The sequence below is a fragment of the Sebastes fasciatus genome, chromosome 6 (assembly GCF_043250625.1).
Source record: "Sebastes fasciatus isolate fSebFas1 chromosome 6, fSebFas1.pri, whole genome shotgun sequence".
In the NCBI taxonomy this organism is placed as follows: Eukaryota; Metazoa; Chordata; class Actinopteri; order Perciformes; family Sebastidae; genus Sebastes; species Sebastes fasciatus.
Window position 1 is genome coordinate 9,109,049 of NC_133800.1, and position 12,466 is coordinate 9,121,514.

Genomic DNA, 12,466 nt, shown 5'->3' on the forward strand with positions numbered 1-12,466 from the left:
TATATTTTTGGTCCGGGTCTTTTTTTCCTGGTTCTCTTTAAGGTACATTTTGAACAGATAAGAAAATGTGTGATTAATTTGCGATTAATCGCGATTAAATATTTTAATCGTTTGACAGCCCTAAGATATAGAAGTGAAAAGAAAACCAGGAGGTGGTATCTGAATCTGTCTCTGGGTTCTCCATCAAGTCAGCTAACCTTTATTAAGTGTGACCTCCATGATGATGCAGTCCTTTGGACCAGGACCAGGGCCCCTGTGGGCGTCAGCCTCTTCCACCCCTGAGGGGACAGGTGTCCCCCCGCTGGCAATGGAGTTGGGTGAGCTAGAGCGGCTGAGGAGGGTGGGGGTTGGACAGGGTGTCAGGCTGGGACTGCGTAGACGGGTTCGAATCGTCAGCGTCACTACACCTTTCTTCAGTTGCTGTTGGAAGAATAGAAATGAGGTTCAAAATTAAGGAAGAAGAGATGGAAATTGTTTTAGCTTTTACCTTCTGACTGAGCTTCAGACAAATTAAAAAATTATGATTTTTTCCAAAAACAACAACAACAAAAAAGTGCTTTTTAACAAGTCCTTGGTCTCTTCAACAAAACATGTGCTCAAGTCAGTTTACTTGCCATAAAGCATAAAATTACACTTTAGTCAAAGACTTTCTTTTGTCTGAAGGAAAAACATATTTGGTCACAAACATTTTAGAAAATAAAAAAGTTCAAACAGTTCAAAAAGTTCTTCAGCTTTTCATGTCTGATTGAACTTTTTTCAACGACACTGTTAGACAGAACCTATTGTAATCATGCAGTCCACCTTGAAGGTCTGGATGGCCTGTTGGTGTGTGAGTCCTTGGAGAGACTCTCCGTTCACTTCCAGAATCTCATCTCCTGCACAGGGAAGCATAACATTAGTCTGAGATGGGTGTAAATGTAGATCACTGATTCTCTCATACAATACATTTTACTTTCCTATATACTCTCCCAATTCAGTAAGACAGGGTGAAAAGGAATGGTTACCCTCTTTCAGTCGTCCATCAGCTGCTGCAGCTCCATGAGGGAAAATAGTTTTGACAAAAATCCCCATCTGACCACGTGCTGAGTCCTGCCCACCAACAATACTGAATCCTAGGCCCTAGAAAAGTTAGATCTCAATGAATGCCGGAAAGGACTAACAAAGACACAGTAGTCAGTGGTCATTGAATGAAAAAAAGAGTGTTGCTCAGCAGCTGGGCTGGTTGTGATGTGTTGAGAAGGCTGGAGAAGGCTTGGACGTGTGTGCCAAATTTGAAGAAATTTTCACAAGAATGGTACTTGAGCTATTTTCTCAGAATATTACCCTCCGCCGGCTCCGTAATTATATATATTTTTTTACCTACAATGGCCCTAATATGTGTAAAAGTAAATCATGTCAGGATACATTAGAACCCGACTGTGGTTGTACAAACACAAAGATGCATCTGTTATTGTTTACATATACATTTAGTGCTTGGAGTTCATTCTCTGAGCTTTATTCATGCGTTCATGTCAAAGGGGTGCACTCACCTTGCCCTGGCCTTTCATCAGCACTATGCTGGAGATAATGGACGGCTGTGCCAGTCGCCATGGAGACTCCACTTGAATGGTGCTCAGGGAGCGGGCTGATTTCTTAATGATCTGATATTCCTAAAAAAACAAAAAACAGTCAGCTATTTATACTTTGATGAGATTTTTCCTGTTTATTCTAACGGTATATTTTCATTATTCCCCCCTTTTTTAAGACAAAATCTGTGTTTATGTGTATCTTGATGACTTAACTTAGCTCTGTGAATGTTGTCCCCTTCTATTTTATTTCCTTTTCTCAATGAACCTCTCATTAACACAGCAGTTAGTGCAGCTCTCCTTCTCATTGTTGTCATGACAGTCGGGGCAGAGTAAGTGACCAGGCTTTGATCTGGCTCTGTGTACATGTGTGTGTGTAAGGGGGGGTGATTGAGTCATTGAAATACACGTGTGCGGCATGAATGTACATCCATCTGCTTCCATTTTTATCAACATACGTGTGATTCACGCACGTGTGACTGAATATTTCACATCAGGAGGTTGGTGGTTTGTTTCCACACAGGGTGTTTTACTCATTACTTTATTCAGAAAGTTGTTTCATTCAGGATCACATCTCTTTTACAAAGACAGTCCATACAACACCACGTCTGCACTGTGATGACTAGCCATAGTTACATTAAACATTAAATAAAACATACTAAATCAATTAAACAAAAGTATCATAGTTTATTAAGGGTGCTTTCACACCTAACCTGTTTGGTTCGGTTAAAACAAACTCAGGTCTGTTTGCCCGGTTAGTACGGTTTGTTTGGGCTGGTGTGAAAGCTGTCAATCTGGTCCGGACCAAACAACCAAACAACCAGACCGCTTTTATGAAAGCAGACATGTGATTTTAGCATGATTTAAAAAAAGCTAAACTACTAATAAATCCATCTGTGGTGTGCACCAAGTGGTACCAATGCATCCCTACCTGACTGTATTAACTTTGTGTTTACCCCCCCTTGGTTCATATGTAAAAAATTGTTCCCCTTGGTCCGGAAGATATAATGTTCAGCAACTTAGAACATATAGCTTTCAGTCACTAATGTTGATATAATATTTCTAAAATATTTCAGCTGAGGATATTTTTATATGTTGTCATATTTCTTGGCTTTATCTATCCTTATTTGTGATAGGATATGATTATAATATGCATTATGGTAACAAGATTGAAGTCGAACTCATCTTTCTTCCATATTATGTCATGATAATCAATCAACAATCAACATTTATTTGTATAGCCCTTTACAACAACCAAAAGGTACCCAAAGTGCTTTACATTAACATCAAGAAATAAAAGAAATAAAAACATAACATATCATAAAAATGGAAAAAGGTACATAAAAAAATGGAAAATGTCACCGCGCTACTAGGTATTAAAAGCCAATCTAAATAAAAAAGTCTTGAGCTTAGATTTAAAAAGTACTAGGTCAGTAATAGTGTGTATCAGGGGGTAACTTGGTCCATAGATAAAATATATAATTCAGGGTACGATGTATGCACTTTATGAACATTTTAACATCAGATGTATTTGGTTATATAAAGACTAAGGTGAGGTGTTCACTGACCTGTCTCACTCCAACAGTATCTAGTTGTTGAGGTAAGGAGTGTTTACGTCGACCAGGTGGAGGCTTCTCCACCACTTCACAGCTGCTCACACCGTTCTCCACAAACAGCTCATCGTCCTCACCCACCGACTCCAGACGACTGCTGCCCCCTGAGCCAGGAAAAACAATCTTTCTATTCCTCTGCACAGAAGTAGCCATTTCAGTTTTTCATGGTCTATTTTTTTTTTTCTAAATAACTTCAAATAAACTTTAAACTGAATGCATCCTGTTTTAAGAACAAAATTACGGGCAAAGCAAATATCAAGGTCAGGAAGATACCAAACTCTGTGAGCACTGGCTGGATCACCTCATTTAATGAGTCTATCTATTTATCTATCTATCAACATGAATAGATGTGTGAATGTAATGATTATTCTAGTTTATATTACTGTTAAAAAAAAGCTTACGCTGCATGCGTTGTTTCTATTCTAAAAAACATTTTGGTGTTAATGAAAGACCTGTCTCTGTGAAGTACCAACCCTGAGATCGACTGCAGAGCTTCTTGGGTGTGGGGCTGCAGCAGGATCCTTTGGGTGCTTCTCCCGGACTCTGTCCTTCTAGTTTCTCCAAGTTAGTGAACTGTAAGCACAAAAACACAGAGATATTCAGTTCATCTCCTCTTAAACAACTATGACATCTGGTACAACAATTAAACCACACAAAATTAACTATTAACAAAAAATATTGCCAAATGAACACTTTATTGCTGCTCTGTTGTACTGTGTGATCAGGATGCGTCCTGACTCCTCCATCTGGAGGTAATCTGGATGTGTTCAACTGCGAGTAGAGCCCAGGGTGCTAAATTACAAATCCTGCTACGACGAAGGCATGACCTGCCCTACTCTGCCTCTGATTGGCTAGTACCAAAGGGGCAACCTCCCGGGCTGAAAAGTGAAGCCAATGTGGAAGTGCCTTGGTTGCAAAAAGAAGTCTGATTGTATAGAAGTTTATGAGAAAATGACCCTACTTCTCACTTGAGTTATTACCTCAGTGACAGGTTGCTACCACGATGTTGTCTGGGTGTTGTCCGTGTTTTCGTCTTAGACGTTTAACCCTTTCACAGTGGGTTTTCAGTTCATCAAAGTTAATTGTAACATTTTGGTCGCCTAAAAATGCCTTATTCAGCATTCAGGTGTACTTAGCTCCACTCTCTCGTGTCACCTCTGGTTCCAAAAGATGGCGACAGCCAAGGCTTCAAAACCGTTGTCCGCCACAACCTTTGCCCACATAACTAACTGCCCTCCCATTAGCTAGTAATTCTGCTTTGTGAGACAGGTTGCCGACTTGGCAGACTTAGCTAAGTACTACAAAGACACACTCATCAAACACACAAAAACATCTAGTACATATCTATGTGTACCAGGAAGGGGTTGTGTAAACTGGTGCTACAGTTGGAGGTCTGTGGGGAGCGAGAGGGAGCAGTCTGAGACAGGGAGGACAAGGAACTGCAGGTGCTGACCAGGTCCGGCAGACTGGTGGACGGGAAGCGCTCAAAACCCACGTCTGACTCCTCCTGCAGGGACAGAAAGAAAGTTAAGATAGCGCGTGTGAGACGTTATCTTCATTCATGTGTATTTGGTATTTTAATTATGCACACTGAACTTCAATATAAACGTAACGCTTTTGTTTTTGCTCCCATTTTTCAGGAGTCAAAATAAAAGATCAAATACTTTTTCTATGAATAAAAATGGGAGCAAAAACAAGTGTTGCGTTTCGATTTTTGTTCAGTGTAGCTCTGAGAGAGGAGAAAGTGACGTGTTGTATGGTAAAAAAATGCATGTTGATGTTTGTACATTGGTCATTTCCAACAGGAACATTATAAAATACTTTAGCTGCATCATGTAACACAGCTGTTATCACAGCAGGAGTCTCTATGTGTTTGACCTTTACCTGAAACTTGGCAAAAGCTGTCCTTATTACGGCCCTAGGCCTGTCAGGATAATTACGTTATCCACTTTATCTTACGTCATATGGACAGGACCTCGATCATTTTTACGTTATCAACTTATTGTACGATATATGGACATGACCTCGATCATTTTAGCTGACCTCGATATTTCCCATTGTGTTGATATGCATGTTTGTTTACATAAGAAAGTCATTCCAGCCAACATGATGCCAGAATAAACATCAGGGTTTTCCCAACCATTAGAAGACTTGGGCATTGCGCGGATGCATCTTTGTTACCAGAGCCCGAGAGTCCATTTTATTTATTGTTTTGGTTATGTGGTTTTATTTTATTTATGTTTTATTTATTTAGTATATTTTAAAAACAATGTCACATTCCAATTCCAATGTCTGAATATTCTTAAGAATTAAAAATGCATTTCTCTTTGAAAGGGTGTATTTGCATTATTATGCTATTATATTATCATGATATCAGTGGCATAAAATGGTCTTAAAATTACAATAATATTGTTTATCGCAATTATTTCTGGAACAATAAAAGTAGTTATCGTGACATGGCTCTTTTCTTTCAGTGGCTTCCCACACGGATCAGGAGAAAAACAAAAATTTGGACTCAAATTTCTTCCCACAGCAAGGACAAAAAGTTTTGGAGTTAAAAAACTCTGGAGTTATGAAGATGTGGAGTGTTTGGATTTGTCTTCAGTGGGTCCATTGCTGTCTTGACCGCTGTCCAGGGTGCTGATCCTGGAGCTGTCCTGAGTGTTCCCCGACCTTTACACTGAAATCCCCCTGGCAGGGATTGATGGTATATGTACAAGTTCTTTGAGTCTGAAATTGCACATGTACAGTATCGGGTTCTCTGCACTTGGAGGCAGCTTTTATGCAATCTTTTCTTAAAATCCCTCTTATGATTTTTTGCATGTAGCAGCCTTGTTTTTGTAGCATCACTGCCATGTGTCCAGTTGCACAAGTGTAAAACTGACATCTTACCTAAACTCTCTTATTCTCACAGCATTTTGTTCACTGTTGCTGAACTTTGCACCTTAGAGCTACGGTCATATTTAGTTAGAAGAAGCCAAATTTATTTTCAAAAGACAGTGTGTGCGTGTGTGTGTACCTACCCTGCTGGCCACCACCAGCTGGACCAGACCAGAAGTGGAGCGGAGGATACTAACAGCCTCCTGATGAGTGAGACCCACCAGAGACTGACCATTAATCATCAGCAACTCATCACCAGCATGAAGACGACCGTCCCTGAAACACACACACATACGCATTTAGACAGAAACACTTACACATACTATACATTTACACACACACACACAAACTACAGCTGAACTATTCTCCACCACTTAAAACATGCGAGAGGACCTGTATCTTGATCCGGATTAGCAATGAAATAGACATAGTGAGTGACAACTGTGGGATACGTACTCCAGATTTGTTTGATTTAAAAAAGTGTAGCAGCTAAAGTACTACAAATATTGCAAAAAAAATTCAAAAAATGACAAAAAAATTACACCAAATATCTGTTAACACATTTTGAGATATTAACTAACAAACAAAACTGAAAACATAAGCTTCTTGGTGAGGGATAAAATAATCAGGACCATCAGATTAATAAATTAGTAATTGTAATAAAGGTTTGAACATATAAAAGCAAACTTTATAGCAAATTTGAAGACAGTCGGCATTTTTCAACCTGGACCCTATTTTCTCATGTGTTTGTGTCTAAGTGACTATTGGGGACAAAAATTTTTGAAATTGCGGCTGCAGCGTTCTCCCTCAGTACTTGACCAATTTAAAAAAAAATGTTGTCCCCATTAGTCACTTAAACACATAAATATGGGAAAATGAAAAGGTTGAAAAATACCAAAGTTACCCTTTAATAATTCAAACAAGAACACAGATTATTAATGTACTGTAGGGAGGTCCTCATATAGTGTAAACCTTGACAGTATTCTAAAGATTCTCTGAGGAGTCCAGAGATAATGAGCTACACCTACAACAACATAGTACCAAAGCAAGTACATTTTTGCTGCGTTTATCAGGACTTACTGTACCTGTAAATGGCACCAGCCTTCTCTATATGAGCGATAATGATCCCATGAGGCGAGCGCTTGGAGCCACGCCCTCCTGTTATCTGTATGCCCAGGCCCTCCTCGCCCTTCACCATATGCATCTTCCAGATGTAGCTGCCCTCTCTGGGCTACGAAGGAGCACAAACAAACACACATCAAACAATATATCAAATCAGGGATAAGATACAAATAATATACATACAAATAACATCAAATCAACCATGTGACCATATTGACTTCAAAATTGGCAAAATGTGGCAACCAACGAATCCTACGAATAGAAAACTACGAATCCAAAGTTCAAGAGTCTAACCCTTCGATGATATTTTTTTTATATGCGACTATGGTATTCGAGAGCACTCGAAAGTATCTAAGCATGGACACTTTTGTGAGGACCTACACTCAACACTGCCTGAACGCACGCATCCTGTGCAGACACTGATGGAGGACTGGAGCTGCTACTGCTGCTCTGCCCATGTGCTGCTTTCACTACGTAGACATTGTGTAAGAGCCAAAGTTTGACCGGAGGGTGGGTGTTACGCTTCCGAGACAGTACCGTCAGTCGGAATGGCGTAATCAGCTGTAACCGCCATGCACCATCATGCACTAAAAGGCACGCGCGGCCAGCTGGGATTACAACACATACAGAGTGAGAGTGACTTCATTTTCTGCTCAGGTAGACTTTACTCCACTATATCTTTACATAGCAAATAGTTGTTTGATGCTATATTAATGCTCTGGATATTGTATAGAGCACCTTTAATTGTAACATTTTGTAACATTCTAAAAATGTCTTGTTCAGATTCGGTTGTACTTAGCGCCACCCACAAACCAATGAGTTATATCACGGTGACTACGTCCACTTGTTATATACAGTCTATGGTTTGGTTTTTAGTGAAATATCTTGACAACTCTTGAATGAATTGCCATGAAATTTGATACACATGTATCACGTGTATTTATTAATCACCACACCCAATTCATATCCCACTTCAGCCAGCCCTTTTGCACCTTGCGCTTCTGTACACACATGAACAATAGCAGTTGTGCTTGGAGGTGCCCACACAGTCCGTGCGCCCAAGACCTATACCATGTTGTGCTAGTCATTGCGCTTGTGCGATTAAAACAGGGCCCTTAGTCTTGCTTAACCTCTGCACTGCCACTGCTCACAGCTTTATCAGCCATTTTGACGACTTGCAGACCTAAAAGGATTTATGTAAGAGAGGTCATCTCCATCTAGGGCACAAACACGCTGGTGACAGACATTATACCTCATTTACAAATCCTCTGATGTGCTCTCTGTCTCAATCCTCTGACACACATGTTAAACCACTATCCCCATCACTCTCTGGTTTCCTCAGACCAGCTGTTATAGGGTGGTGATCCTATTTATCCTTTCAGACATCTGGACACAGATCTGTGGACCACTGAACACCTGGCTGCTGGGCCTGCACCAGGGACCCCAACTTTGATCATTTTGAAATAGTAATTGTTTTTGAGATGATTGCAGGCGTTTTCTCTTTTTGTGACAAAGTGGTATGATGACTGTTTCTCCATTGAGCACAATGGTGACTTTTTTTCCCACCAGGAGTCATTTAGTTTCCAGAGCTCCACACCAATCTCTACTGACACAGGTTGTCATGGGTTTATTAAAGCGATATTCGTCAACCTGTTCCAACAGCTGTCTCAGGTTAATCTCTGCTTGTCACTGTTGGCAGAGACTCTAGTTATGAATTACATCCGCCAGTGGCCAACTGCAAAAAACACGGATTGACTTTATAAAAGAGACGAGTGTAAAACTCTTGACACGATTCCTCAAACAGCAGTTATTGCAATCATTTCAAACCATCAAGATTTGATAGAAAAGCTATATTTAAGTGTGTTCCTTCACCTCAAAGTGTTTGTTCTATGGGCAGAGCCGGGGTACAGCATGTGCAGTGGGCCACACAACACATAATCAAAGCAGGGGGAGAGAGAGAAGTGCCCTTTATGACCAACTTGCATTTGCATGAAGAGGCGCCATCAACAGTCGGTGATTGATTGTTGGGTGACAGATTGATGCTTCGAGGTGCTTGAATACTCTGCCAGGTTGTATTGGACATACTACAACATTCACATTGGTGAAAAAATGTTTGTCTCCTTTCATTTGATTAGTTTTGTTTTATGGTTTTGTTCTTAATTGAAATTTAGTGGCAGTTGAGTTGCTTTTAATTGCTGCAGGTTGTCGTACCTTAATGCCATACCTTTATGTTCTTTATTTTCTGTGAAGCTTATTTTATTTTCCTTGGCATTAGATGTGATATAGAACATGTTGCGTTCCTGACAGTTTACAAAAAAAGAAAAAAACACACCAAATACATTATTTAAACAATATGTTTTTGGTTATAGATATGGATCTTGGTACCACAACAGGAAATTATTATATTAGCAGTCCCGCTGCTAATAGAGCCGTCGTCATCCCACTCCCCCTCCTGTTGCACTCCTACATCCACAATGCTGCTGACTACTCAGCACACACAACAGCTCCGTCCTTAAAAGAAAACAGAGAGCAGCACTCTGACGCTAATCTATTCCAAGTGTCAAACGAGGCCGAGGAAGCTTTGATGCTTGGGATCAGCTTCATTACCAATTTGCCTAGAAGGTGGTAGAGTTACGTAACATGAGAAGTGGATATAAGAACAGATTGAGAGATTTTTCTTTAATAGAATTGTTTAGAACTGTATTGATTCATTTCGGCCACTACGGGGCAGAAAAACATTACAACAAATACCAACCACGTCTGCTGTAAAATTATATTCATACACAACCAACTCACATTAGAAAATATGTTTTCAAGTAAATACTATGTTGCCCCCCCAGCTGCCCCATGGCAGGTTTTTAATTGAAAAGACTGATTTTGTGTTGCCATTGTGCACACAGGCCTACTTATATATAAGACGTATTGTCTTATAGTGATGACTTTCATAATCTCTTTATTGATTAGGAGGGCACTTATTTAATATTTTGTCACTGTCCATTGACGGATGATTCTGAATTAAAGTTGCCATGACCTATTGTGAAGGGAGGGGAGGGCCTTCAAAACATCCGTGGCCCCGGGGGCCTCAAGTCATATTAGGGCGCCCCTGGAAAGCAGCGGCGAATGTGTGTGAGCGAACAAGTGCGACCAAGGAACGATCTTGCGTTTGAGCAAGAATGGAAATTGAGTCGACTAATTTTAACTCGCCATATATATCTTTTATCAAATTGCTCCCAAAGGCTGAGCCATCAAGGTGTGAATGAGTATTTAGATTAGTATTTAGTATTTAGTCCATTTGCCAGTTAAGAAGAAGAGAAAACTTTATTTGTCATATACATACCTCTGCATATAACCCATCCTAACTATTTTAGGAGCTGTGGGCTGCTGTAAGTGTCTCGCTCAAGAATAACAAATTCAGAATAAAACCCCAACTCTTGTCCCTTGTGTTTGTGCTTTAAGTTAGAGCCATGTATGTCAGCAGCAAGTCTTACCTGGCTTGAATTTTCACTGCTGAAAGAATCCATTTTGCACTCCAGCAGCTGACTGTGACACCTTGCAGGCAGGGTGGCAGTGCTTCCTCTGAGTAGATGTTGGGGAATAGTTCTCACCTGAGGACAGGTGTCTTTGCTTTCCTCTGTGGGTGTGTGTGTGGAGACGATGCAACCTGAGTCATCTGCTGGAGGACTGACTCCTGCATCAGCGGCAGTGGAGGAGCCATTGCAGCCGTTGTAACAGCTCTGGAGTTCGGAGTCGGTGCTGTCCCTGTTGTCTCGGTTAAAGGACGATCGCGATATGACACCGAACTTGCGTGTGCGTTTGCAGTTTGCCGAGCTGTCCGAGGGCTCAGAGGCCGCTCTGGCCCGCTGCTGGTCTTCACAGCTGTTGCTGCTGACGGGGGTACCGACGCCGCCGTTGATGTTACAGGGAGGGAGAGGAGCCTTCCGCTTGACTCGCCGCAGCATGATCAGGTAGATACAGCCTCCATTCCAGCACTGGTCAGCCAGGTAACTGTACAAAAGCATTGACGGGATAATGCTGTCATTACATCCAGGTTCAAATATCATAAGGAAAACTACAGTCCTTAAGTGTCCTCACATTTCCACCTCTATGGGTGGAGGTAGTCTCTTCATGCATTCTGTACAGGTTTTATATTAAAGCTACTACAAAGTGCTTTCATTTTGTCAAACACAGCCAGACAACATGACCCTTTTTTAACATTACTATCATATCTGTAGGGATATCAGTCCACTGTTTTGTTGCAGTAACTGAAAAAGCAGTTTGTGTAAGACAGCAATTATGTCGAGCAATGTTTTTTATATTTACAGTCTCCACTCGTTGATGATCCTGCTTGTCATATTTTCCCATGATAAAATAAATAGTTTAAGGGCTGGTGGAGCTAAACCTGCAGAATCTTATAAAGTAAACAAACAAAAAAAAGTTCAATAAGTTACATTTTGCGATAATATTGCAATTTTTCTCCAGTGCTTTAAGAGCTGGTGTAAAGGCTAAAGCCTTGCCTAGCATACTACAAAATAAATTGATTTAACAGTTTCATACTGCATACTACTGAGGAACACAGTAGTAGTATGTAGTAGGCGGTCTCAAATACAGCCATAGGCTTTCATTAGCTCCGCTAAATTTAGAATTTTATGCATTTTTCATGTATTTTATGCAAACCTTTTCAAACTCCTTTTATCGGTTTATCAGATTCATTTCAAATGTGGTTGGTATGACCCTCCAACTAAAGCTTTGTACCTCAAACAATTTTAGGCACTTTAAGCACTTGTAAAGGTATGAAACTTTTCAAAACGAGGATTCAACAGATCCATCTCAAATTTGGTCACAGAATCTCAAGACCTTAACGATGCCAAATTGTGAAGCTCATGTGTTTTCGTGGAACGGCGTTGGAGTCTAATCTGTCCCAGATTTCACATGATGGAGAAGAGTCCAAGTCTGAAGACATCTACACGCCCATGTTGAGTCATAATCATAGCGCCACCTACTGACAACAGGAAGTCAGCCCTATCTGACAAAGATCATCGGATTTACATGAAATTGACACAGTATACAGCAACATGACGTATATTTAATGTGTGGTCTTTAGCGCCACATAGTGGACGCAGTTTTGCGATACGTCATTTCCAGCTCCAAATAACGTTGTGCGCAAAGTGTCCGACGGTTGCGGAAATTCACGGCTGGGCTGCATCAACGGACGTCCCGCCAGTACTCCGATGTGCGGGAAGGTGCGAGGGCCCGTTTAGCACAGCTTGCAGCTTTAATTGTTTCTTT

General features: G+C 40.7%; 1 protein-coding gene across 1 annotated transcript in view; it reads right to left on the reverse strand.

The window, feature by feature from the left end:
* The window catches only part of pdzd2 (PDZ domain containing 2), a 46,939-nt gene that overhangs the window by 15,594 nt on the left and 18,879 nt on the right, over nucleotides 1–12,466 (reverse strand). The window contains 10 exon segments of the mRNA XM_074637513.1: nucleotides 198–420; nucleotides 802–875; nucleotides 1,005–1,119; nucleotides 1,530–1,649; nucleotides 3,134–3,282; nucleotides 3,652–3,751; nucleotides 4,533–4,685; nucleotides 6,202–6,334; nucleotides 7,144–7,289; nucleotides 10,669–11,185. Coding sequence (XP_074493614.1) covers nucleotides 198–420; nucleotides 802–875; nucleotides 1,005–1,119; nucleotides 1,530–1,649; nucleotides 3,134–3,282; nucleotides 3,652–3,751; nucleotides 4,533–4,685; nucleotides 6,202–6,334; nucleotides 7,144–7,289; nucleotides 10,669–11,185 — 1,730 coding nt within the window.